At 46.1% G+C, this 26,496-nt stretch overlaps 7 protein-coding genes across 7 annotated transcripts; 4 read left to right on the top strand and 3 right to left on the bottom strand.

The window, feature by feature from the left end:
• Window positions 1-2,135: 2,135 nt before the first annotated feature.
• On the top strand, window positions 2,136-3,867 carry CLUP02_09752 (uncharacterized protein; the record flags this gene model as incomplete). The annotated part of the gene is made up of 3 exons (XM_049288730.1): window positions 2,136-2,652; window positions 2,712-2,792; window positions 2,861-3,867. 3 exons carry the CDS (start codon window positions 2,136-2,138, stop codon window positions 3,865-3,867), a joined length of 1,605 nt encoding a protein of 534 aa, XP_049145874.1.
• Window positions 3,868-3,999: 132 nt separating this feature from the next.
• On the bottom strand, window positions 4,000-5,106 carry CLUP02_09751 (uncharacterized protein; the record flags this gene model as incomplete). Its single annotated transcript, XM_049288729.1, has 1 exon — window positions 4,000-5,106. One exon carries the CDS (start codon window positions 5,104-5,106, stop codon window positions 4,000-4,002), a length of 1,107 nt encoding a protein of 368 aa, XP_049145873.1.
• Window positions 5,107-7,137: 2,031 nt separating this feature from the next.
• On the bottom strand, window positions 7,138-9,754 carry CLUP02_09750 (phenol hydroxylase; the record flags this gene model as incomplete). The annotated part of the gene is made up of 8 exons (XM_049288728.1): window positions 7,138-8,211; window positions 8,273-8,508; window positions 8,569-9,091; window positions 9,159-9,170; window positions 9,229-9,403; window positions 9,489-9,515; window positions 9,584-9,647; window positions 9,736-9,754. The coding sequence occupies 8 exons, from the start codon at window positions 9,752-9,754 to the stop codon at window positions 7,138-7,140; spliced, it is 2,130 nt and encodes a 709-aa protein (XP_049145872.1).
• Window positions 9,755-14,383: 4,629 nt separating this feature from the next.
• On the top strand, window positions 14,384-15,986 carry CLUP02_09749 (uncharacterized protein; the record flags this gene model as incomplete). The annotated part of the gene is made up of 6 exons (XM_049288727.1): window positions 14,384-14,536; window positions 14,589-14,815; window positions 14,874-15,013; window positions 15,063-15,115; window positions 15,186-15,227; window positions 15,294-15,986. 6 exons carry the CDS (start codon window positions 14,384-14,386, stop codon window positions 15,984-15,986), a joined length of 1,308 nt encoding a protein of 435 aa, XP_049145871.1.
• A 3,514-nt stretch (window positions 15,987-19,500) lies between these two features.
• CLUP02_09748 (uncharacterized protein) lies at window positions 19,501-23,251 on the bottom strand (the record flags this gene model as incomplete). Its single annotated transcript, XM_049288726.1, has 8 exons — window positions 19,501-20,505; window positions 20,579-20,734; window positions 20,791-20,838; window positions 20,912-20,971; window positions 21,046-21,218; window positions 21,278-21,708; window positions 21,752-23,079; window positions 23,204-23,251. 8 exons carry the CDS (start codon window positions 23,249-23,251, stop codon window positions 19,501-19,503), a joined length of 3,249 nt encoding a protein of 1,082 aa, XP_049145870.1.
• Window positions 23,252-23,513: 262 nt separating this feature from the next.
• Window positions 23,514-24,014, top strand: CLUP02_09747 (uncharacterized protein; the record flags this gene model as incomplete). The annotated part of the gene is made up of 2 exons (XM_049288725.1): window positions 23,514-23,656; window positions 23,864-24,014. 2 exons carry the CDS (start codon window positions 23,514-23,516, stop codon window positions 24,012-24,014), a joined length of 294 nt encoding a protein of 97 aa, XP_049145869.1.
• Window positions 24,015-24,203: 189 nt separating this feature from the next.
• Window positions 24,204-26,009, top strand: CLUP02_09746 (uncharacterized protein; the record flags this gene model as incomplete). Its single annotated transcript, XM_049288724.1, has 4 exons — window positions 24,204-24,227; window positions 24,412-24,628; window positions 24,700-25,029; window positions 25,084-26,009. 4 exons carry the CDS (start codon window positions 24,204-24,206, stop codon window positions 26,007-26,009), a joined length of 1,497 nt encoding a protein of 498 aa, XP_049145868.1.
• Between the last annotated feature and the right edge of the window lie 487 nt (window positions 26,010-26,496).

Below are 26,496 nucleotides of genomic sequence, written 5' to 3'. Positions count from 1 at the left end.
TTAAAACTAGGCTATTAAATCCCTTGCCCTCTAGGATACTAGTCTTATTTATATTATACCTATTAGCCTATTTAATATCGCTAATCTCTAGTATATTAAGTAATCTAAACTATAACTTAATTATATTAGTAATAGCCCTATTTAGACGCCTCGAATCGATAGTACGACTTCTCTAGACCTTAATTAATAAGTTCCTCCTTAAGAAAGCGTCTATCTATTTCTTTTTAAAAGGATTTATATCCCCCTAGGATCTTAGAACTTGCTTAGCGAATTTTATAAGTTATTCGTAAGTTAGTATAACGCCTAGATTATGCTAAATACGAACTTACTAGGCTAGCTAGTCTTCTTATTATAGAAGAAGCCTTTAGAGGTCTACGAATACTATTACCCTCGTCTAGTAGCCTCTCTTACGGTTACGAAGAGTTGACCTTAGAACTCCGAACTTAATTAAGGCCCGATTAACTAAGAGACCTCTTCTAATAGCCTTAAGAGCCTAAATAACTTCATTTTCGGTATACGAGACTATTATATATCGATAAATAAGTATATAAAAAAGAATTGCATTTGGACGATTTTTGTAATTATTATGGTAGTTTAAAAATCGTAGGTAGGGTTTTAATGCGGTGGCTGGGATGGAGAAATGGGGTGGCCAAAAGGGGGTGGGTCGACTTAATTGAAATGTTAGCGACCTACTGTACTGGTCTTGTCCATACCATTCAAGACATTATTCCAATCCGTCCCATCCTACTCATTGTAACATAGCCTCGTTTCACCCGACGGCTTGGCATATTCAGCAGTACCTTTCTCGAAATCTTCATTGATCCTAATTGAATAGTAAGCTATAGTATTGTAAAATATTTCGAAAATCTTATAGGTCGGAACTCAACCCCTCCACGACGCGGGAGGCCGACCGACGAGGGTTTCATCGTTTCTCAGCTTGTGTGAGTGGGACATACTGTAATTCGTGCAGATGCAGGTTAAGAAGCAGGGGAGACTTTCTGGCATTTCTCGGTGTCATATCTCATGTTGGATGGCCCAAGATCTGCCGACATATGCGGCGAACTGTCAATGACGACAGTTGACATCGGCTGCCTGCCGGCTGCCTGCCAATCTGCATTTGAGTCGCGCCAGATTCGGTGAATCATCCCGTGACGCCATGTATGTGTATTTGGTTCAAGGTTAACTGGGTTTACCGTGAAAACGACCCCATATAGACCATATCAACTGAGTTCTTTTCATCAGCACAGCAGGCGCATTCCTAGGTTGGTTCCTCCGATCAAACTCTGGCTGGAGAGGGGAGAGAAGGTCAACACTCAATCAGCACAGCCTACTCGACGACAGGCTCCGAGTTCGACTTCCAGCATGAGCACCGAGAGATGTAGCCACACCGGTAGTGAACTTTTTTTTTCTTATTTGTAGGTCCATGCCAATACCATGTACATAGTACAATACCGGTGTTTCGAAGCCTTGCCAGGTGTTGGAGATAGACATCTGAATCTCTCTGCATTTAGTATATGCCCATATCTGTCCTTAAGCCAGGTGTGGATAGCCAAACCTCACATTTGAACTTCACGCTAATGCAGGAATAAGCGAATGGTTTCTCTGGTCAGTGGTAATGATGTTGAGCCTGTCACTGCGGATACTCCTGCGTGGCGACCCAAGTTCGACCGCCTCATTACCTCGGGTCGTGAAATGGGCGTGGCTCTGCTGTAGCAGGGGGCTCAGGCAGGCTCTCAGGACTAGTAGCCACTGACCTGATTTTGGGGCTTACACGCGATTGGATAATCTGAGTGTCCTTCCAACAGCATCATGCGATATCACGAAGCATGTAGATGTTCATGGAATCGATGTTGGTGCTGCGTCAGTGAAAGTAGAAAAATGTTGACATGTCGGGGGTATATTCCTTTCTCGTTGGTGTGTACTAATTCTTCAATGATTGGACATGCCCGTGATGATAAAATCGTGAATAGAGGCGTGTCCAAGATATAAAAGGCCCGGATTCTCGACCACTTCGGTCGTATATTTCGAAACTATCTTTCATCCATCAGCACACTGATCTCTTCCGGACAATTCGATTAGATCTTGTCAGTCCTATTTCCCTAAGCTACTCGTCTTACTTGAAGACCGTCGCAACAATGAACCAACAAGCCACTCCCGAGGTACAGCCCGCTGGCGTAGACCAGTGCCAACTCTTCTACGAACCCATCGTTCTTGAGCAGGCTTTACAAGTAGCTTGTCGTGCCGGTCAAGACGTCTTTAACGGTACTCCGAAGGTAGAGAACGATTCCCTTGCCAGTCAGGTCCAGGTCTTCCGCTCGTTTGTAGAAAAGTTGGCCCAGGCATGCGACAATGAACGTGGCGGTCAGACAGTCACTTCATTCACCGTCCTCGAGGGAGAAGACGGCCCAGAGTACGTCTTCGGTTCTAATCACAGAGACGCCGATGAGCTGTCTGAGACTCAGCAGTTCGCCGAAGACCTACTTACTTTGGTGGGAAAGAATCCTACTGGTCTCAAGCCCAAGCCTCTCGCCAAGCAGGTCCTTTGGAAGATACTATTGTTCAATCTGCCACGTCTCGATATCTACCTGAACAATGTTGGCAAATATCTGGACGCTTGCATTGACGACTGTGAAAGACGGGGGGCCCCGGAAGGTAAAAGACCTGTCTGTAATCGATTCCCTTCTATGAAACTGACGTTTAGTGCGTTATAGTCCTCAAGTCGGAACTCCTGGTCCTGAAGAACAAAACAGACTTTCCACGGGATCTTACATCTGGGAACGTTCAAGACAAGTGTAGGTCAATCAAGAGAGTGCGGTGAAATGATTCAGTCGAATGCATAGCATAGCTAAGCCGAGTACAGTTCTGAGTGATTGTGAAAAGCTCATCAAAGGAGTTGTGGCTATCAAGAACACTCAGATCGATCAGGCCATCATGAGAAACGCCAAGGATGGAGAAATTTCCGAGTCAAAATACTGGTCCGAGTTGCGCCACTATCTCGGACGACTGCTCTCCTTCCGCCGTGCGACAGATGCCATCATTGGCACTCATGAGCGCCTACCGAAGCTTTTTCAAGACTTCAAGTTCACAGCTGTTCCGTCAAGCGAAGATGCTCGAAGACCATTGACGAAGTCCATGTCCATCACCGCGGCATCCATAATCAAGAACATGATTCCAGATGATGATGAGGAGCAACAAGAGTTCCTTCAGCACGCCGTCGAGATGCAAAAGTTCGGTCTTGACAGCATCATCCAGAGGCAAATCGGCAAGCGCACCTTCAAGCCGCGTGTTCATGCTGAAGTACTCGTTCACAGCTATCTGTTGAGCCGAGATCTACAGCATCCAAGGGACTACTTCAACAGTTGGAAGTACATTGGCAGCAGCAAACCTACTTGCAGGCTCTGTGACTACTATTTTGACGCGCACCCCGATCGAATGCAAGTGAGGAAGACCCACGACAACCTGTATCCCAACTGGCGTATCCCAGGAGTCTTTGAGGGCGCGGACTCTGGCGTCCTCGACGCCAAGACGCAGCGATTGTTTGAAAAGATTATGGAGAGCGTGCATGATGATGTGAAGAGGACACTGGAACAGAAGCAGCCCAATGGAAGAAACCATGATTCGAACACTCTCACCACACTGCCGGAGGGCTTAGCAGGTTACCCGTACAGTGACACCACGAGCGTGAGCGAAGCTGCCTCTCAGATGGACGATATGCAACTGAACGCTCGTGCCGAAAGCGAGAAGGATCAGGTGGCTGACTATGGCGATGATGGATCCAGCCTGGTTGGAGATGCAGATGAAGAAGTTGTCGGTAACACAAGTGGAGGTGCACCATTGGAGGCCATGCGTACTCAGATTGCGGCTTGAGATGACTGCCTCGGCTGGAGCGGAAGCTCATAGAGATTGTTGATTTGTTCTTGTGTATTTCAGAAAAGGCTGTAACCCAAATTGAGAAGCATCAATAACTACCTAGGTCTACTAGTGTAAGTGCTCAAACAATTACCAATCCTCAGGGGCCGGGGTAGCAGTGGGAGCATTATAACCATCACCGCTGTCAGTGGTGGTGCGGATCCGGGTCTCGAAGCCGGAGGGAGAGCTGCCGCTTCCGCTGCCGCTGATTCCGGGAATGGGGAGGCCAGTGGGGATGATGCCGCCGATCCCCCCACTTCCTCCGTTACCGCTGCCTCCGATGCCGGGAATGGGGAGGCCGCCGCTTCCGCTTCCGCTTTCGCTACCACTGCCGCCAATACCCGGGATAGGAAGGCCGGTAGGAAGGGCACCGCCAATGCCGCCATTTCCACCACCAAGAAGGCCACCGATGCCTCCCTCGCCTCCGCCAGTAGGAAGAACGAGGCCCTTATCACCGCCACCTCCCAGGAGACCGCCAATACCGCCCTCACCACCACCAGGGAGGCCGGTGGGGAGAATGCCTCCAATGCCGCCGCTACCACTGCCACTGCCGCTTCCACCTGGGAGACCTCCAAGGCCGCTTCCGCCGCCAAGGGGAAGACCGGTAGGAAGAATACCTCCAATGCCGCCGCTGCCGCTGCCGCCGGCGCCAGGAAGACCACCGAGACCTCCTCCACCGCCACCGAGAAGGCCAGTAGGCAGGATACCACCAATACCGCCGGCGCCACTGCCACTGCCGCTGCCACCACCTCCGTATTCTCCATCGCTACCACCGCCGATCGGAAGCCCGGTAGGGAGGACATTTCCTTTGCCACCGCCAAGGATGTCACCAATGCCACCTGCGCTACCTCCTCCGCTACTTCCTCCGATGGGCAGTCCGGTGGGGAGAAGGCCACTGAGACCACCGCTACCACCGCTACCACCACCAATGCCGCCTGGGAGGCCGCCAATTCCACCTCCACTGCCGCCTCCGATGGGTAGCCCAGTGGGAAGAATGCCGCTGAGACCACCGCTGCCGCTGCGGCTGCCGCTGCCGGAGCCAGGGAGTCCGAATCCACCGCCGCCACCAGATTTGCCGCCGGTCTTTCCTCCGGATTGGCCACCAGTGGTTTCAGTAGGGCTATCATAGCCGCCTTTGTGGGCTAAGGCGCCAGCCGAGAAGGCGGCGAGAAAGGTTGCGAGAACTGTGCCCTTCATTTTGAAAGATTGTGGATATGACTTGGTGTCGCTGAAATATTGATCTGAAAATGATGGAGATAGTTGAAAGGAATGAGAGTGTAAATGAATGTTGAGCTTCGTGCCAAGAATAAAATGGAAGACTTGCTTCGGAATTGAGAAGAATGAAGGAATGTTTGAGGCTGTGTTGCGATGATGAGAAGAAGAATGGCAATGACAATAACTTGCGGAAGAAGTTCTCGACTTATATACATCTATCAACAGATCTGGCTGGCCACTGTCTTGCCACTCCCAGGTGGGATAAACATTTGTCAACACTCAGGGAAGACTGCAAATCACCGATGGAAAGGTAAGCTTACTGAGCTAAGAGTAATGCGACATGGTTGAACACTGAAAATAGCGTCATGTGGAAGTTGACCCTGGGCAGTTCAGCGAGACTCAACGTCCAAGTCGACATGGAATGAGCGCTCAGACAAACCGAGGTCGCAGCGTTTTCCTCATTTGCACATACTTGCGCTATTAGTGGGGGGCATGGTTGTTTGATGGATGTTGCTCAATTCTAGTGAATTCAGCTAGTAATCCTGGGGGTGGAGCGGGAAGCGGCACCAGGCTGGGATGTTGAACGGGAAGCGCCTCGTGTGGTGATGCTGGCGGCGGGAGAGGCAAGACTGCTCTAGATCCTAGCTCCCTCAAGTGCTCTGGATGAGTTCTACACCAGGGCCAGGCACGGGAATTCCCCTGGGAGTTGAGGGTGTGATGATTTCGGTCAGTGCGGGTGGCTTGAATCATCCATGCGCTGTGGCCAGTTCCAAGTTTCCCCCGATCTTAAGAGTAAGCTTTGTGATGAGGGTCGACTAAGAAGAAGATCGCCCACTGTTTCGAGTCGAAAGCGGCGTCTAATTCTCCGAACAATATCGAGGCGTTTCTTTTAAATGAGAAATGAGGCAATTGACCAAGGCTGTTTCAATATGATACTCTAGGGCGAGTGGGAAGCAGCGCACATCTCCCGCGAAGCATAGTCCTTTTGATTAAGGCTAAGGGTCTGTGATACTTTAGCGGCGTTCTGCAACAGGGGGAGTGCCGTCTTGGCCATCGGATGGCAGGCGTCGCGCTTGAATGACACCAGGGACATGAAGAGGTCTGAGTCTCAATATGAATTAGCATTTGAGTACTAATCCGGAGCATAGTTGCGACGAACATTGTGAAAGAACCGCTTTCCAGGGAGACTTCCTATGCTGTTAGCATTCCTTGGGTGACCATCACCGAAGCGCGTTATTGAGCGATACTCGCTACGGAGTACCTATGGTAGGTAGACTGACATGGTTTTCAACTGAGGTGACTTGTACAACAGCTCAACTAAACCACTGCCCACACACGAAGGATTGAACCCAGTTCAACGCCTTCTGGAGTACCGTTTGACATCTTCATTCTTCACTATTAGCCCAATAATCCCCACAGCGGGGAGCTTATAAGGTTCAATGTTAGAGTGAGGGGAGCGGCGCCTTGTAGTGAGACAAAGCTAACAGAGCTAGAGCCCCTGAAGCTGATCAGCCAACGCACGGGTAGCAGGCCCGGAACATTCCGAATGTTGGCCATTGTTGAATTTGGCACTGCTTACTTTTGTCACTCTTGTAGCATTTGTTCAAGATGGTTCCCAGTTATGGAAAAGAATAAGATTGAATTTAGTAATCATAAGATATCTGTAAGTAGGCATAGAAAGGCTTTGTTGCCGATTGAAAGTTGCATGTCAATTTGCAAGGTACCACTATGCGATGGCTTGTACCCAGACGTAGCATGAGGCCTGTATTCTTTCGACGGCGAACTAAGTTTGAAATTCTGTCCAGAAGCCAACCTGACATTTGATGATATTGTTTGGGCACGGGAGCAATGCGGTCTTTTCGGTCAAATTTCAGGAGCAAAAAGTTTATGTAGTCTGTTCACCAACGACTTATTATTGTCTCCGATGTAGGCATTTGTAGGTATTGGTGATACATTATCTAAACGACCTACTAACAGCCACTTGAATACAACTGTCGACGACTCTGAGCCAACTTACCGCACTGGCAATGAAGTTCCGTTCGTGCCATTCACCCCATTGGGAGCGGGCTGGCCCAGAACCAGACATCCCTCAAAGTACTTTTGCAAATCATCAAAGTCTTCGAGCTCACCAATCCACGCAACATACTGGTCAGGTCGTACAACCACAACGCAACCCCTCTGCTTGTCGACGCCATAGTTCTTGTAGGCATCTCCAAAGCCCTCATGGTAGCTCTCGTCATCGACGTACACTTTATTGTAGTCCCAGCCAGTATGCGAATTAAAAGGATGCAAGATATCGGGGAAGTCTCTCAGCAGTTCCGTATCGGTGCGCTTCGCAGAGTGAATGGTCAGAACCTCAATGACGCTATCGATAGGAGCCTTTGCAGGCGTAACCTTGCGGAGGAAGTTGTTGGGGGCGTCGAGAGCCACGCAGAAGTTGTCTACGCGGGCTTTTTGCGACGGATCAAGAATGTTGCCCGCAAAGAGCACGACGCGGAAACGACCGTCAGCCTTGAGAATCTCCTGGAAGTGCCAAGGGCGAGCGCAGGCTTGATTCAGGACCTTGAAGCTGTTGAAGCGCATACCGACGGGGAGACCAGTGGCCAGCGCCTGCTTCTTCTTGAAGTCCTCTTCAGAAATGGAGGCGACAGACTTGAGCACCTTGCTGCCATCACCCTGCTTCAGCGAATCGCCTGCCTTGACGACCAGGTTACTGGCACCGTAATCAACAGAGAGACCAGACGCAAATAAGTTGCCCTTGAGGAATGCATCCTTGAAGACCTCCATGCTGACGCCCTCCTCGTCCAAAACGTCCTTGGCGGGGCGGCCGGAGAAGAGACGGCTAAAGCGGTGGTCGAACTCGATGAGGTCTTGAGCAACGCGGCGTCGCTCGCTCTGGTAGGTATTTAAAATGTCGCGCTTCGCGATACCCTTGGCGGCCAGCGCAACTTTCCAGCCGAGATTGTATGTGTCTTGCATAGAGACGTTCATGCCTTGGCCGGCCTTGGGGGAGTGGGTGTGTACAGCGTCTCCGGCGAGGAAGACACGGCCGTGGGCATCGTACTCGGTACCGACTCTCTGGCCGATCTATTGCAACTAATCAGCAAAGGCCATGATGATAGTAAAATGCGCCCGGTAGGCAACTCACCTGGTATGCGGTCCACCAGTCGCAGTACTCATACTCAATCTTGTACGGGCTCAGAATCTTCTGCGCTGCGCCGAAGATGAGCTCGGGTGTGATTTTGGAGCGGTCTGCTCTTCCAGACGCATCGGGGGCGACCTCCTTCAACTGGATGTAGAGGCGGACAAGCTTATTCTCTCTGGGAATGACCATCAAACTGCCGTTCTCGGCGGAGTGAATGGCACAGCGCATGCGTATATCGGCTGCGTAGCTTCAGGTATCAGCCTCATATCCACGTCAAAATGTCTAGGGGAATAACACACGGAAGTCAGTGATGGGAATGATGTCCATGACACCCCAGATGAAATCAGTAGCCTCTCCATCCAGCTCAAACCCAAGAGCTCTCCGAGTCCAACTGCGGGCCCCATCACACCCAATGACATACTTGGCGTGGACAATCTCACTCGCGCCGGCTCTATCCTGGGCCTTCTTGATCAAGTCCGCCTCGTCATCGTCCCGGATCAAATTACTCCGGAACAGGCCGTCAGGGATCTTGCTCGCGTTGGCAGCTTGAGGAGGGGTAGACTCTTCCTCGTTAAGGGTCCGAAGCTTGACAGTCACCGGGTAAGCGGCGTCATCGTCCACTTTGGACAGGTCAATCTCCAGAGACTCGGGGAGGACCCCCCGCTCGACCTTGATCGCATCCTTGGAGTGCTTCTTGATGTTCTCCAGGAAAAAACGCTCGATGCGGCCTTGCTGGAGGACAATTTGCTGGAAGCGCGAGAGGCCAACAATGGTGTCTGGGATTCTGTCGCTGCGGCGAATTACACCATCATTGCCCGGGTTCTACGAATTGTGAGTATTTGTTCTTGCCAACTGCCTTGGGATGATGGTGATGATGATGGTCACATACCCACATGCAAATCTGATAGAACAAGTCAGCGTGAGACATTCAGTAACAGAGTGGTACTTAGCATCCATACCTCAATCATGTGATTGGCTTCCTTCCAGGCCCGATCCGCGAAGCCAAGCGAGTCAAAGATCTCCAGACTGCGACATTGGAGTCCATCGGCCTGGCCGCAAAAGATCTTTGTGTTTCTCTTGTCAACAATGCGAGCGTTGACGCCGCAGTGCGCCATCCAGGCGGCTGCCATCAACCTGTGCCGGCATTCACCCTCGTCAGTCCGCTAGGCATCAAGGGTTTAGAGAAAAGAAAGCGTCATGTCACGCTGTTTGAACTTACCCCGCAGGGCCGGCACCGATGATGAGCCTATGAGAAGTAACGTTAGTGAAATGTTGTTCATGCTTATGGATGATACTTTTGGTGAGGACGCTTACACATCTATGTTCGATTCTGGAGTGGCCATGTTTGCTTGGCTTGATCCGGCACGGCGTTTACAAACTTGAGTATTAAAGTTTGGCGTTTAGGGAGTGTAGGAATGCGAGGGAATCAAGACAAGAGAGTGTGAGCTGTGCGTTGAAGACAAGACGAAGCGGGATGGTTCGCATATGCTCAAGTCGCGGGGTCCGTCAGCATCTTGACTCGTCTTCGAGAGACCCCTTGATGAGCAGTCTTGGCTGGACCTCCACACTCCCATCTAATGAGCTCTTCCTCTCTGCCAGATCAGCCCAATGGGTGCAATGGTTGGTCGAACGATGGATTTGATGCGACAGAGGAGTAGGATGCTACCACCACCACCTCCAAAAAGACTGCGGGGGTCTTCAACGGCGCGCTGGTGGGACCTTGGGCAGCGGGCTCGTCACTCCAGCGCCCGGGAACGTCCCGCCGACAAGGGCTCGGTGTTGAAAGGGCCCTGGGGTCATGGGAGGGGGACGATCTGTTCCCCTTTCTGGCTCGAGTCAGGACCGAAATGGAAAAGCATGATGCTTGTCCGTGCGCCATTCATATGGACAATGGGGCCGGCCCTCTTCCAACGGTTGGAATGGCGCGCCGTTAAACGTGGGGGCTCGTTGATGATCCATCAAGACTACGACGACGAGGACCGGCGGGATGATACATGGCCTGAATCCAACAGAGCAAGGAGATTGTCTCTTTGCAAATTACCTAGGTGGGGAAATTACGCAGCGCTCAGCAAGCAAACATGATAAATGAGTTCATTCGAGTTCCAACGGCAAACCGAACCGTTGGATGGGAGACAAACTTGACTGCACTAACATTGCTGCAAAGGTCTCAGGGCCCGGCTCATGCCGGATTCCCCGGATAATTGATATCTGACATTTCATCTCGCCACCAGCTGGCTGGTAACATGTCTGCGCCAGGCAGTATTTCTTTTTGCCAATACCATGGTCGAGGAAATGGCTAAGCGATGTGCTTCAGGTGATATCGTCCCCAACGGCCAGCCTAGATGCGACTGGAGGAATGTGCGCTTCTCGCCGACGTTGGCGAGACGGATTCGCAACCCGTGGAGACCACGGAACGGCCCCCCCACTAGCCCGCCCGTTAGTGGTGAGTCCTTTGTTGGGCCAAGAAAAGCAAATGGTAACCATAAATTGTGGACGGTGATGCATCCTGGGCCCGCGGCGTATCGGCGATCCCACCGGCAGTTACGTTGAATGGCTGGTTGAGCCTTTGAGGCGATATCTCTGCATCGCAGAAACGAGATTATGGGACAGGCACATCGAAGGATGTCAGTGATTACTCTTCTAGCGATTCGATAACGGTCGGACTATTGCCGCGACAAGGCCCAGATTGACGGGCGTACTGTTGCGCGAGTTAAGAGTCCATTGTAACGCTTATTCGGGGGCAGACGATGTTGTCTCTCCATTAAATGGATCATCGAACCCTTGGGCAGTCGTTTCCACAATGGAGAACAAACCCTGGGCAGAATTATCTGCAGATTCTCGCATAAACAGTATCTTGATTCGTGCTATGCCACGTCTGTATCCACACAACTACCACCTTTTTACAGCTTAATTAAGTCGACCCACCCCCTTTTGGCCACCCCCCCCTTTTGGCCACCCCATTTCTCTATCCCAGCTACCGTATTAAAACCCTACCCACGATTTTCAAACTATTATAATAATTATAAAAATCGTCTAAATATAATTCTTTTTTATATACTTATTTATTAATATATAATAATCTCGTATATTAAAAATAAAGTTATTTAGGTTTTTAAGGCTATTAAAAGAGGTCTCTTAGTTAATCGGGCCTTAATTAAGTTCGGAGTTTTAAAGTTAACTCTTTATAATTATAAAAAAGGCTATTAAACGAGGGTAATAGTATTCGTAAACCTCTAGAGGCTTTTTTTATAATAAAAAGACTAGCTAGCTTAGTAAGTTCGTATTTAGTATAATCTAAGCATTATATTAATTTATAAATAGCTTATAAAATTCGCTAAGTAAGTTTTAAGATTTTAGGGGGATATAAATCTTTTTAAAAAAAGATAAATAGACGCTTTTTTAAGGAGGAACTTATTAATTAAGGTCTAAAAAAGTCGTATTATTAATTCGAGGTATTTAAATAGGGCTATTACTAATATAATTAAGTTATAGTTTAGATTACTTAATATACTAAAAATTAGTAATATTAAATAGGCTAATAAATATAATATAAATAAAACTAATATTTTAAAGGGTAAGGGATTTAATAGCCTAGTTTTAAGTAAAATAAAGACTATAATAATATAAAAAAAAGAGCTTAGTTTGCGTACTTAGGTATTTATAATTAAGTATATTTTTATTAATAATTAAGCTATTAAACTATTAGTTATATATAAAGGAAAGTCGGTATAATAATGATAGTTTCTATTTAAACTTAACCCTTATACTAGTTAGGAGTTTATAATAATAAATAATAGCTAGATAATTGATAAAACTATCCTTAAGTAGTTAAAAATAGTATTTTTATTATAAACTAAGACCCCCCCCCCTCAGAGGGCTTAGTATACTTAATAAGCTTTAACTATTAATTCTAAATAGCTATAAAAGTTATATAACAATAGAATTTATATAAGAATATTATAAAAATAATATTTACTTACTATTCTTATTACTATATACTTCTTATATCCTCTAGCCGTTAGATATAGCTATTTTTAAACTTATTAAGTTTAAGTATAAAAAAGAGCTTAATAAAGAGGATATAATAAATAATTCTATTATTATTAAAAAGCGGTACTTCTTAAGCTATTATTAAAAAGCTCGTTTAGCTAGTCTAATATTATTAAATATATAAAGTAAATAGAAAGTAATTAGACTATATCCCCCTAATATAGCTAGACTACTTATTAATTTAATAATCCTATTTAACCTAATTATACTAATTAAAAAGACCGTAAATACTAAGTAAGTAACTAGTAATATTAAAAAAGCTATTAACTAAGTATTAGTAATATTTATTATTAACTAGTTAATACCTAAGAAAACTAGCGAGCTTTGCGATTAGTTAAAGTTATTTATAAAGCTTAGTTTAGATTATAATACTTAACGACTACTATTTAAAAAAATAAAAAAAGTATTTAATAAGTAGGCCTATTATTTAGTAACATCTTAGTACTATATTCGAGTTTTAAAAGCTAAAGTTAACTAATTAAGGCTATAAAAAAAGAAAAGTATATTAATAAACTTAAATACTAAGTTCGTAAATATCTAAAATATATAAAGAGCTTAGGAGGACTTTAATAACTATTTAGTTAGTCCTAGTCGACTCATAGGGGTTAAATTACTTAGGGAAGATAATAACTATATTATTATAGTAATAGAAGATAGTTAATTAATTAAGTATAGTTAGTAGCGATGTTTTAATACTATGTTTTGATAGGGTGGCCAAAAGGGGGGGGTGGCCAAAAGGGGGTGGGTCGACTTACCACTCATTGCCGTCGTTGGAACTAGAAATGACTCGTCGCATTGTATTATCACAGTGGAGACACTCTGGCGAAAACACTCCAAATGGTAACCCAGCGTTACAAAAGGGGTGAATAGCTCCCGACATTACGAGGCGTTGATCAGTGCTCCTACGACCGGGGCTCCGAAAGAAGATGGATTGATATGCTGCACCTCAGGCATCCGAGCGACTGGGTTCCTGACAGGGTTTCGATGCGGCCAAGAAGTTGAGGTTGACATTCCTACAGTTCCATTGGCCCGCGAAGGAATACAGAATGTGACAGAACAGAAGTGCGGTATATCCTTCTTACACCGCAAGCGAAGTCGGCTGCAGACGCAGGAAGCGCGCAACGCGGGAAGACGGCTCCAAGTTCATGGGAACTTGTAGTATATCGTTTCATGCAATATACCAAGGACAACTGCAGGGGAGCCACATTGGATGTTGAAGACTATGCTAGTCCAGCCACCAGGGTTCAAGACATCACTAATGATGAATGACATTCTTCCGTCACAGTCCGCCAGTTTTGATGGAGAATTTCCATTGACGGGGCTCGATTAGTGAACTCTCTAAAACTTAGCTCCAGTATGGATTGGTTCAGAAATCGTGGTGGCGTAGCGCCACAGGTCATATCTTCGACCAACGGCATGGAGCGATTAACGTTTGAACTTGTTGCTCTGAGGAGGACCAATGTTCCCGGCTGGCTCTCCGGTTCCCCGAGCAAACCTTCGATCGGACGGTTTGGTCCTCATCGTGTGGTACTCAGAGTGGGAATCAACTGGGGTACTTCTCTTATGCCACTGTCGTTATCGAAAGCGGAGCTGGCTCCGTGACGAAAACCCCCTGATCCTTTGGGGGTGAGAGTAAACGGTTGACGGAGCAGTCCGTACATTGACGCCGTTCGTGCCTTGACCACCTTCAGTCCTATTGAAGAGGTGAAATGTTCATCATAAGCACCTAATTGAGACCTTCCCCTGCCATGGCCTCACGATCGGCATGGTCCTTGCTGGATATTGGGAACACTGAACCAGGAGCACCGGACAGGGAACAAGCACAAGGTCCTCAGGGAGAAAGAAGAGCAAGGGCACATGAGCGATTCAAGCTGCCAGACGCACGGGGCTACAAGTCCAGTTCCATCGATTCGGTTTCTGTTCAGAGTCTTCCTCGGGTAGTTATTTACACTTTGTGTTTCCCGCTTGATCTCCTTTCATCGACTTAGCTGCTGGTTCCGGCTATGCTTCCTCTGTTTCTACCTCAGGCGGTTCTTTTCATTAAGGTTATTGTTTGTTGACAAAATGTCCGCCGCCGAAGCAAATGCGTTCATTCAGGAGGTCTGGGGCTTGCAGGGTGCTGCCTATCTCGTGGTCGGATTACGATATTACAGCCGAGCCTCTACATTGGGGTGGCGGAAGTTTGCTTGGGATGATGCTCTGATGCTTCTGGCAATCGTAAGCATAATCGTCTCCAAGTTGACTAACATTTGACTAAGGCATCTACTAGCTGGTATATACTGCGGAATCAGTGGCGGCATATTTTGTCGTTGCGTACTGGAAAGGGTTTGCCAACAATGGCATGACCGACGACCAACGAGCTGCTCTAGATCCAACATCGCCAGAGTGGCTCTTGCGTGTCAACGGCTCCAAGACACATGTCATTGGCCTTCTACTATACACAACTCTGCTATGGTTACTGAAGGCTTGTTGGGTAGTTTACTACTCTCGTCTTACGTGAGCGAACCTGCAAACCCTTTTCTAGATCGTTCACTTTGGTGCTGACATCTGCCAGTGATGGGGTTCACAAGATGAAGCGAGTCATCTTCTGGGCTATGATTATCATGCCCATAACCTACGTTGCATGTCTGTTGGTCGCATTCATGAAATGCATTCCGTTTCAGAATCAATGGCAGATCAACCCTTCACCTGGGAGTAAGTGTCAAGCATCATATCGTAGATTAACTGAACTAACCAAAGAAAGACTCGTGTATGCCTGCCGTTTCTATATTGCAAACTACCTTTGTCATGGCCATGGTAAGTTCACTACACTTAAGGTGCCATCACGCCATATTTTCTCTACATGAGGTCGCTAATACTGCAGCAGAACACGGTAACAGACTTCTACCTCATGGCTATTCCTCTTCCGGTATGTTCTCAACTGAGACGTAGTTGATTAGATTAGCGAAGTGTGAGCTGACTCGACATTTCACAGATGGTGTGGAAGTCCCATCTTCCCTGGAGGAAGAAGGTCACTCTCATGATCATGTTCAGTGGTGGCTTCCTTGAGATGACGTTCGGTATCCTTCGTTGCGTCTCGATCCTTACAGTAAATGAACCCGATCCACGCTGGTTCCGAGAGTCACTAACCAAATTGCTTTCCCAGGTTGGCGACACCGATCCCGCTCAATCAGGCTACTGGTCTGTCCGAGAATCTTTCGTTTCCGTGGTCCTTACCAACATGCCCATGGTCTATCCCCTCTTCAAAAGCGTTATCGACAAGAGCCGTAATGCTAGTACCAACAAGAGCGGCGCTATGGGCGATAGCCAGGGGTACCGCTTGGGCAGCTACCCAGGCAAGCAGGGACCCCGAAGCCACCCTCTCTCCATCCCTAATGAGACTACATGGGGCTCAGACGAGCACATAGTCTCTAGCAGTGTGGAGAAGAACACTGCTGGTGGCGAGGAAGCCTCGATTGGCTCTACCGATAAGCCTCAGAGCCCTTACTTGCCTCAAGGATCGAACATTGCGGGAGTTGCAGCAGAGCCCGTCAACAGCAATCGGCAATCCATGAGAGCTAGGCGCCATCAACCTGATGTTGACCCCAACAAGATTGTCGTCACAACGGAATATACCATCTCGAGAGCAACACCTGACCCGCAGGGGCCTAGGATGGGGAGATACTAAAGAGACAGTGATAGGAAGCAAAGGAAAACCATCTGAGGTTATGGATTCCAAGTAGTAGCCACCAAACGTAATACGAGAATACCTAGTGCTATAATTCGCACATCTATACGGCTGAAGCGCATACTTTGCCCGAGCCCTATCCCCCTGCATGTCGGCTCGCCTCTTCTAGGTTGACAAGGCGCAGAGAAAAGCCACCTCTGATCACACGCTGCAGATCATCTTTGCATTGTGATGATTCATGAGACAGTTTATAATGGATTGGAAGTGCGCTTCGCGAGCTACTGATTTAGGTCTGCTTCCTGTTCTCCTTTTTTACGCGTATCTTACCTCAGCTTCCATCTCGCTACTCATGCAGGGTAAGGTCAAGGACCAAGATGGGATATCCCGTAACGCTTTGGCATGAGGTGAAAGGCAAGATTAGGTGACAAATCATCCAGAGGAATTTGACATTCTCAAAGGGTTCATTTCTTTAGTAAAATACTATGTCGACAGGCCGCGCAGTCATACGCGAACGTATTTCAAGAGTGTTCGCACAGTCGCCCTTTTCAGGCCATTGATCAAGTATGCTTTCTTGTAGAATTTTATAAGATAAATGATATTGTGGAAGGCCTGGCTACATTAACAATATTGAGCAGATGACCGCGTTCCCAGCTGGGAAAAACCTTCGTACGCAAATCTCGCGCTGCCGCCCATGGACTAAGTCAAAGCACCCACTTTTGGGCACCCCCCCCTTTTGGGCACCCCCAAAAATCCCTCCCAGCCACCACATTAAAACCCTACCTATTATTTCAATTCAACATAACAATTACAAAAATCGTCTAAATGCATTCCTTTTTAGCACAGTTACTAATTAATAAGTAATAGTATTATATACCGAAAATAAGCTCTAATAAGTACTTAATACTATTAGAAACGGTCTCTCTATTAAAAGGGCCTCGATTAAGTTCGGGGTTCCTAGGATAATACTTTAGGGTTAAAAAAGAGGCTACTAGACGAGGGCGAGGGTATTTATAGAGCTTTAGAGGCTTCTTCTATAGTAAGAAAACTAGCTAGCTTAGTAGATTTATATATAGTATTACCTAGGTATTATACTAACCTATAAATAGGTTAGGGAATTTACTAAGCAAGTTCTAAGGTCCTAGGGGGATAATAAACCACTTAATAAGAAATAGATTAACGCTTTTATTAAAAAGAATTTATTAATAAGGGTTTAAAAAAGTCGTTTAATTAATTCGCGCTACGTTAAGAAAGCTATTACTAATATAATTAAATAATAGTTTAGATTATTTAATATATTAGAAATTAGCGGTATTAAATAGGCTAATAAGTATAATATAAATAAGACTAGTATAATAGAGGGCAAGGGAGCTAATAGGCTAGTCTTAGGTATAGTAGAGGCCATAGTAGTGCGAAAAAAAAGCCTAGTTCGCGTACCTAGGTAACGATTGTTAAGTATATTTTTATTAATAGCAGAGCTATTAAACTACTAGTTATTTATAAAGGAAAGTTAGTTTAATAGTAATAGTTCCCTCTTTAACTTACTATTTATAATAATTAGAAGTTTATAATAATAGATAATAGCTAGATAACCGACGAGACTACCCTTTACTAACTAAAGGAAGTATTCTTATTATAAACTAAGACCCCCCTTATTAAGGGGCTTAATAAGCTAAACTAGCCTCGATTATTAGTACTAAATAGGTATAGGAGTTATATAACGATAGAATTTATATAAGAGTATTATAAAAATAACGTCTACTTATTATTCTTATTATTATACGCTTCTTATATCCTCTAGCTATTAAATATAGCTATTTTTAGGCCTATTAAGTCTATATATAAAAAGGAGCTTAGTAAGGAGGATATAGTAAATAATTCTATTATTATTAAAAAGCAGTACTTCTTAAGCTACTACTAGCTTACTCGTTTAGCTAGTCTAACGTCGTTAAATATACGAAGTAAGTAAAAAGTAACTAAACTATAGCTACTTGATATAACTAAGCCACTTCTTAACTTAATAATCCTACTTATATAAGTTATACTATCTAAAAAGGGCATAGAAGCTAAGTAAACGACTAGTAATACTAATAAACTACTTAACTAAGTATTAATAACCTCTATTATTAACTAGTTAACTTTTAACAAGGCTAGCGAGCTCTACGATTACTTAAAGCTATTTATAAAGCTTAGTCTAAATAATAATACTCTAGCACGTATAGCTTTAACGAGGTAATGCGGGATATTCTTATAAAGAATATAAAAATGAATATTCATATAGAAGCAAGAATATATGAGTATAGGGGATATAAGCGTATATAAAAGAGGTTTTTGTAGTAAAGAGAGTAATATAGTTGAATTACTATATGAGAAGTTGCTTGCTTAACGAAAGGTCTAGGTAGGCAAATACACGCCTATATATAGGCATAAAAACCTCCTACTAGAATATTCCATTGCTTATTAATTATGATATAATTAATAAGCGTATACGTAAGTGAATGCGTAATCGTAGTACGTAATTCCGCCTCGAGTAAATTCCAGATTATTCAGTTACCTTCCAGTACTTTCCATTGCTCACGTAAGCTTATATAAGCAGTATTGCTTACATAATCAATACCTATAATAATCTACAGAAATCGTAGATTAATATGGTATATAGTTTGCTTACGTAATATTGATAATAAGGCGAATAATAAGGTAAACAAAGTTACCTTCGTAACAAATACTTAATAACTACTATTTTAAAAAGTAAAAAAAGCTTTTAGAGAGTAGGCCTACTAATTAGCTATATCTTAGTACTAAGTTCGAGTTCTTAAGGCCAGGATTAAGCGCATAAGGCCTAAAAAAAAGAAGACTATATATTTAGACCTAAATACTAAGTTCGTAAATATTTAGAACGTATAAAAAGCTTAGGAGGACTTTAGTAACTATCTAATTAGTCCTAATCGACTCGTAGGGGTCGAATTACCTAAGGAGAATTTTAATTATATTATTATAGTAGTAGAAGGTAGTTAATTAATTGATTGTAGTTAGTATTAATATTTAGATACTATGTTTTGTTAGGGTGCCCAAAAGGGGGGGGTGCCCAAAAGTGGGTGCTTTGACTTACTTGCTGATCTTGGGTATATATTACTTATCTTATTTAGCCTTAGTCAAAACGATAATGATCGCGTGCTGAGATTGATTGTATGTTTCGATTGCCCCTATGTGTTTGATTTGATGCGGGAATGTGTTTTCATCATCTTGTATGTGAGGTATGTATGGTGCAAAGTCACCCGCAAAATACTCGGTACACGCGCTAGGATGACGCCAAGATGTAATGATTCAATACGTATAGTATAGGTGAAAGATACTTGTGAATGCTAAAGAAACTTGTGCTCTTGAGGCATTGAAATATCCGCGAATGAATGAAATCACTCGGGATCCTCGGACTATGCATTTCTGGACACGTCCCCCCTCAAACGGAGTCCAACGTTCAGCCCACCTCCTTCCAGTCTATCAGGCGCGATTAAGACATTTACCATGGCGATGAACCTGTGGGGCCCTGAAAATTGGGGTTGCCGGGCATCTGTGTATGAGAGGCTGGTTGATGGGTGGTGCCATACTCCGCCAGTTGAGGCAATGGCCGAGGCGTTTGCTGTTCATAGTTGTTGGGGACGGAACCCGCCACAAGGCCAGTTTGAGGATACGTCGGCTGTGACTGTTGATGTATTTGAGGCTGAACCCCTTGCTGCGGAGGGAACATCTGCTGGCTTGGGACCTGTATCTGCGCAGACGAAGGCTGTTGTTGTAGGAATCCTTGATGCGACTGTTGCTGATGCTGTTGCTGATGGGGCTGCGTTGTTGTTTGCCAAGGAGAGGCCGAGTACGCCGATTGATGAAAAGGGTCTTGCGCGACGGCCTGAATTCCTGCCGCTTGCGTCGATCCTCCAAACTGCACATTCGGTCTCTGCGGCTGGGGAGCAGAGTTGGCTGGTAAGAACGGATCAACAACTTGACTGTCTACCCAGGGAGCCGCTGGCCGTGTGCCCGGGTCACGCCCAAACTCGTCACGACGAATTCCAAAAGAGCGGTTGAGGTCTGCATCCGTCTGACTAAGCTTCGTCTTGTAGATATACCGACTGAACTGATCCGAAACCTCTCCGACGCGACGGAAGTTCTCCACTGTCAGATGAATTTGCTGCCCCGTCTGGGTGTGGTAGCCTGCAAGTGCAATAGCACTCTGGAAAGCGTTGCGAATCTGACGCCCGTTCCAAACAGGCCCTCGCTCTGGAAGTCCTTGGATGATCCATATTTGCTTCGCAAATTTCCGGACTTCTTGTTCATCAATCTGTACACCGTTCGCCTTCACCTTCCTGATGTGGCTAATCCAAATTCTTGCCGTTTGATGCTCTGAGAGTGGCGGATAATAGAGCGACATGTGGATACGAGATTTAAAGGCTTCGTCAAATGTCCCAACCCGATTGGTGGTCAAAAACAGAATACCCTCATAGTACTCTAGAACGCGAAGAAATACTTCGACCTAGTCAGCCGAGTAAAACTCCCTGGAAATTGCGCGTCTTGCGTTCATGTTTTGAATGGCTCAAAAATCTTACCGGATACCAGAGCATTCCGTTGCATGTCGGTGGTAGTTCTCTGGGCAAGGAATATATCTGCTTCATCGAGAAGTAGTACGCAATCCCAAGCGTGAGCCAGACGAAATATCTCTTGTAGTTTTGACTCAACTTCATATGGCTCGAGGCCCAGATCACCTGTTACGTTTTGTGAGTTTTCAAGGCCTCAATACTCAGGGACAGTTTGCGATTACCGCATGTAATAGGTAGCAGAGGCCGGTTGTAGGCCTGAGCAACGCATTCTGTAAACCAGATGTAAATATCAACCTCAGTACCGGTCAAATGTCCAGTCAATTTATCATGCTGTCAACTCACCGGCTGTCGAAGTCTTTCCCACACCAGGCACGCCATGTAGCAATATGATAACCCCCCGGCCTAGATACAGAAAAGAAATATGTTAGCGAAAGATTCGCCCCTCAAACATGGTTTAGCTAGCCTTTGTCCTTCACAAGGTCCAAGTGCATTCTGCGTGAAGTGTCTTGGGAAAAGTGTGAACTGATTAGAGATTGTACGAGCTCTTTGTGACCGGTAGGTAGCTCAAGATCGTCCCATGGTTCCGGAGGGTTTGAAATCGGTAGAAGGAGGTCGTTTCCACGGATATCATGGACAATTGGGAGACATGCTTGATGTTCAGGTTTAGCATTGCGTACCTATGATCTCTGGGAGCATGTTTACACTCACCCCACTTTCTGTTTCGTAAGATGAAAGCGAATACTCTATTGGGTAAGAGCAATTGATCATCACCAGATGGTGTATATATAACAGTTTCCCACTGTCTCCATTTGCGTCGTTCCGAGAAGATGAATGTCTGACTGCCTGTATCAGTATCCCTGAGAGCAGCCGATCCCCGTTTATTGAAAACCGGCGCCAGCTCGCCAGCTGTATTTGGCGCCTTCATTCGATGTTCTGGGACAGTAAGCCATGTCGGAACTTCCTCGAGGGCTTTTGCCATGTCGACGATGACTTCACTGTCGATCCTTTCTGCATGTTCAAACGCACTTTTAGGTGCTTCTCTTCCCATTGCAGCGAGCTTTTTGGCCTCTGAGCGTGAGATGGAGACTTCTTCCGGAGAAGTGACGATGCCGGGCTCCAGTAGAGGCAAGTTCCATGAACTTTTTGCCACGTGCCTGGACTGCCCCCCGGTCAAAAAGCGACTGATCTCTCTCGGCCACTTTGATTGGGACAACTAGCAAGTTCATGATATCCTGGACACCCTCGAAGTCAGAAATCGTGAAAGACTGCCAAACTGGAACAAACCGGTCTCCGTTGAAATCAAGGCAGAAGCATTCGATGAAGAAATGATTAAAGTCGTTGGTCAGGGGAATCTCAAAGCCGGGACGCGAACGCGACCAGCGGCCGCCACCGCGTCCCATGACCTTCCAGACCTTCTGTAGAACTCTGTGATCTCTTGAGATAATCAAAGAGCCTTCGGGGAAGATGTACCAAAGTTCAGAGAACCTGATAGGCTCAGTCATGTTGGTAATGCGTTCGACCTGGGGTTGTAGTGTCTTTTGCATAAATTCTTGCAAACATCGGAGATCTAGAATATAGGCTGTCAACTCCCGGATGTCTGTAGGAGGATCATGACTCGGATCCGCTGCCACAAGTTCGTCCAAGACTGTCTCGAGGCTATCATCATTGAGCTGTGCAAGATATTCTTCTTCAGATGCGTCTTGCTGTAGTTTGCGTGCACTCTCAAGAATATTGATAAGGTTTTGAAGCCTGCCCCCGAGTGTAAGCAGGACTTTGAAAGGCCGCAGAATATGTAGCGATTGCTTTGAGTTGATAGGCCGCGAGATGCCTTCTTCAGCTGCAGATAGAATGAATCTCATCAGACGATTAGAGTTCACTCGAATCCTCTCAGGGAGCTGAGCCTGATCAGGTACGATAGAAATAGCTTGTCGATGCAGATCATGCTGTTGACGCTGAAAATCTTTGGTGGCTTGGAGTTCAACCCTTGTTGGCTCATTAGAGGGAATGTCGATTGCAAAATACTCATGTCCTCGGGAGTCGCTTGCAATCTCCAGCCAGGGACCATAATTGAGCTTTGGGGTACAAATTCCACTCCGGTAATAGGAGTCTGTCGTAGAAACTGAGCCCCGGCTACTCTGAGAAGAGCTGCTCCGGATTGAACCTGAGCCTGGATGCCCTGATCTTCTCCTTGAACGGCCCCGCGTTGCTGGTGATTGTAATCTTCTGCCGTCGGCATTCTCGTCCTGAATGTTGGGGCGAAGGGTTTCAAGTGACACCTGGAGACGACTGTAGTCTTCTTGATGCTGCTGCATTGTCATTTCGATCGAGGCCATCTCATCTCCTGATTCGATTGATTCAACTTTTCGAGAGAGATTTCGAAGGCGGTTTTCCATTGCCTTCAGAGAACCTAAGCTCGATTCAATGCGTTCCTTGACTCGAGGCCTCAACAGCTCCGCATCCACTTGTTCGGGGCCATTAACATTGATGCCTGTCACATTTTCGACTGTCGACTGTTGGTTTGTTTGGATCGAGCTTCTTCTTGACTCTCTCTCGATATGCCTTGTTTCTCGTATGCCCTAATAATCATAAGAAACAGTCAGTGCGTGAATATTTGTACATTTCGCAAGCACAAACCTCCATGGTGTCACCAGTCCCATCGTGGTCTTCTCCGACAGCAGACATTGTTGCGCAGCCTTTGTGTCGGATCTCTTGCTCAACTTGTGAGACACTTGGTTCTCTGGATGAACGACAAACAAGTGGGGATGGCAAAGTATCCTCGATTTTCAACCAGCTCAAATGTAGGTGCAGCTACAGAAGTACGTATTGTGAGAACCACAAATAGACATAGCTCAGCCTGCTTGAGGTTACACAGAAGAACCAACTTGGCCTTGGGTGCATACGTTCGCGTCAGCTCATTCTTCATGTAGATAAGCAAGCCTGCATAATGACCCTGATAGGACAACCCTATCAGAAGTGGTACCGAGACGCCACTGGCACCCTCCTCGAATGCAATCCCCATCATGTAGCCAACCAGGCACTTACCCGACCGCCTTGCTACCAGTACGGCCCAGTCTTTGATGAAAACGCGTAAGCACCTAGGTCCTAATGCGTGGATGAGGACATCCCGACAAACGAAGAATCAGGCTACAACCTATACGAACGCTGGCAGGCCCAGAGGTTAATAAAGATAACATTACCTCAACGCGCCAGGCGCTTCCTGAATTGATCAGTGACATTCTATCGACTTCATTGATTTTTGAATATCGCCGCTTGTTAACCAGCTCGCTGGAGCAGAGTACATCATATGGCCGCCACTAATATGGCATCGACGGACGCTAAGGAGTATGGACTATGGATCAGACATCATGCATCTTCGGTAGACGCTGCATGGGCGTGGGAGGATGTTGTGAAGGATCGAGAAGTTACTCCAGCTTCAAAAAAGTAAGTCAATCAGTTTCTAAGTACCAACGGTTCAGTAATGCTATAATCTGAATTACCTTATCGTAATTGACGTATATCTGGGGTAGGCTTGAAGGTAGGAAAGCAAAGTTTGATCAATATATAGAAGGATACCTCCTGAGATCCTCTGACTCGGCTGCAAAAAGTATACTTCGAAACACAGCCTCTTGGGAGGATGTCCTCGTGGAAGCTAAGGCTGGTTGCGATAAGTACAAGAAGCAGAGAAACATATTCGGCTACAGAAATCGACTGTTTACGACCTCTGCACGTCGCATTGAGTTTTTGATAGAGTTGTTGCCAAGCGGAGACTATTCAGGGACACTATGCGGTGGTCTCAAGTTGATATGCAGTGCAAGTCATATGCCTTATGAATCTCCGCGCAGCCCTCTAATGTAACAAAGGCTGCGAAGCGTCATCACGAGCTTGTCGACATTGTTTTGAATGCCTTGGATACCTTGTCGCAAGAAATTGATGCGACGAAGATCTACGTTCGGCTTTACGCAAAGTCCCCCCTTCTTCAAAGTGCAGTTGAGACACTGTATGTTGCAGTCCTAGTGGCGATCGAAGAGATGATCAGATGGCTTGAAGATCTCATGAAGGGTACGTTGACGAAGTGACCATAATATTCTATTGTACTACTATCCTGATCATCTTCTGACGGACTGTCTTAGACTTTGGCGGGTTCAGGGCATGGCTCAAGTCGATCTTCGCCGGTGACGACTACGGTTCTGAACTCCGAGAAAAGATTACCACCAGCATTGAGGAAGCTTCGACACAATTTGACGATGCAGTCAGAGAATCCTTTCATCTTAAGTTTGACGGTGTTGCCGAGGACATAACTACACTTGGCAATTCCTTTGACAAATTTCATCAATTGCAGGGAGATGAGTCGAAGAGGAGGGCCGAAGAAGCTAAACGACAAGAAGCAGAGGCGCAAAAGTCCTTTGAGGCATTGAAATCAATCGAGAATTTCCTTCATGACAGGGCGCAGGAGTCTAAGTGTATGGCCCGCATTTCACAGCGTCGGATTGCTAGGAACTGACGTACGTCAACAGGGTGGATGAAAGAGATCGAATCCTTGCGGGCAGAACTCAATTTCCAACGTCAACAGCAGGTTCACCAGATCACACACCACTACCACCTATCGATCCCCAAAGTCACGATATCACAATTACTTTCGGCGCTTGGATTCGGGTTATTGGCGACTGCCGAGGCACATGCTGCCTTTGCTATACAGCGAGACTCGGAGTTCGTGTCCTTCATGGGCAAATCGCTGAACGCACAAAAGCAAGGCCGTATTACCTCCATCACGCAGGACTTCAGATTTCAAGATTGGTTCAAATCTATGAACTCTCAAGTCTTGACCGTTTGTGGCATGGATTTTGACGCATTACATACCGATGTTGTCTCGCCCTTGAGCTACATGTGTTCCATACTGGCTCGGACACTTTCCCGCATCAATTGTGCTCGCCCTCTGGCATTCTTCTGCCGTCTACACTGCGACCCAGACGGTGCTCTTTCTGGTCCCACTGGTTTGTTAAGGTCATTGATCTCACAAATTGTTCTTTCTTCATCGGATCAAATTGAGTTGGGGTTTCTAGCAGAGGCAGACTTGCAAACCATTCGAAGTCATGATCTGGAAATCCTATGGGGCGTATTCGAGAATATCGTAAACCAATTGGGATCCGGAGTTATTTTTTGTATGATTGATGGTGTGAACTTTCTGCAGAGTGAGTTGCACATCCGGGGAATGTATCTGGTCATGCAATGGCTAGGAATGCTAGTGAAGGACATACATGCGCGCAACAGCGGGCTTGTATTCAAGGTGATGGCGACGAGTCCAGTCGGGAGCGAGTATTTCCGCGTGTGGTTTCCAGGTGCCATGGAGATTTCCTTGTCGGGAAGCTTTTTGTCTGATGGGCTGGAACTTAACGAGCACAGGATGACATCGTTTGCGCAAGGCTCATTTTCATCTGCTTGAATCCTGAGCCGAGGAGGGGGTCTTGACGCTAACATGTCGCTTTACGTTCCCTCAATCTTTTGAAGTACTCTCATAAGCAAACACATTTGTCTAGTATCGAAATTTTGTCACCTAGCAAGCCGTAAATATGAGGAACTGTAACCTCGACTCAGTAATGGGTCATGTCTTCACGACCGCCGGCCATGCTGATCTATCATGTCTCAATGTATCGTAGGTCTCGTACTAATAAGTTTTGTTACAGCTGAGCATCGCTTAAAATCAGTCTGCTATCGGATTTGGGAACTGTATCAGGGACAGATGTCGCTTTGATCGTCAAGGCGTACGAAGATGTCAGCCCAGCGTTGCACTTAAAGTAGGTAGATGATTTGCCCCACGGCATTAACATCGCAGATTTGTCCCAGATAGGGTTGTAATCAAATAATCCCTCGTTCATTGTGAATCCAACTAATTACTGGTACTCAGTGGATTGATTGAATACTACAATTTC

This window comes from Colletotrichum lupini, chromosome 5, assembly GCF_023278565.1.
Source record: "Colletotrichum lupini chromosome 5, complete sequence".
NCBI classification, from domain to species: domain Eukaryota; kingdom Fungi; phylum Ascomycota; class Sordariomycetes; order Glomerellales; family Glomerellaceae; genus Colletotrichum; species Colletotrichum lupini.
The sequence above is the reverse complement of the archived record's forward strand: the minus strand, read 5'-3'. Positions and strand labels throughout refer to the sequence as shown.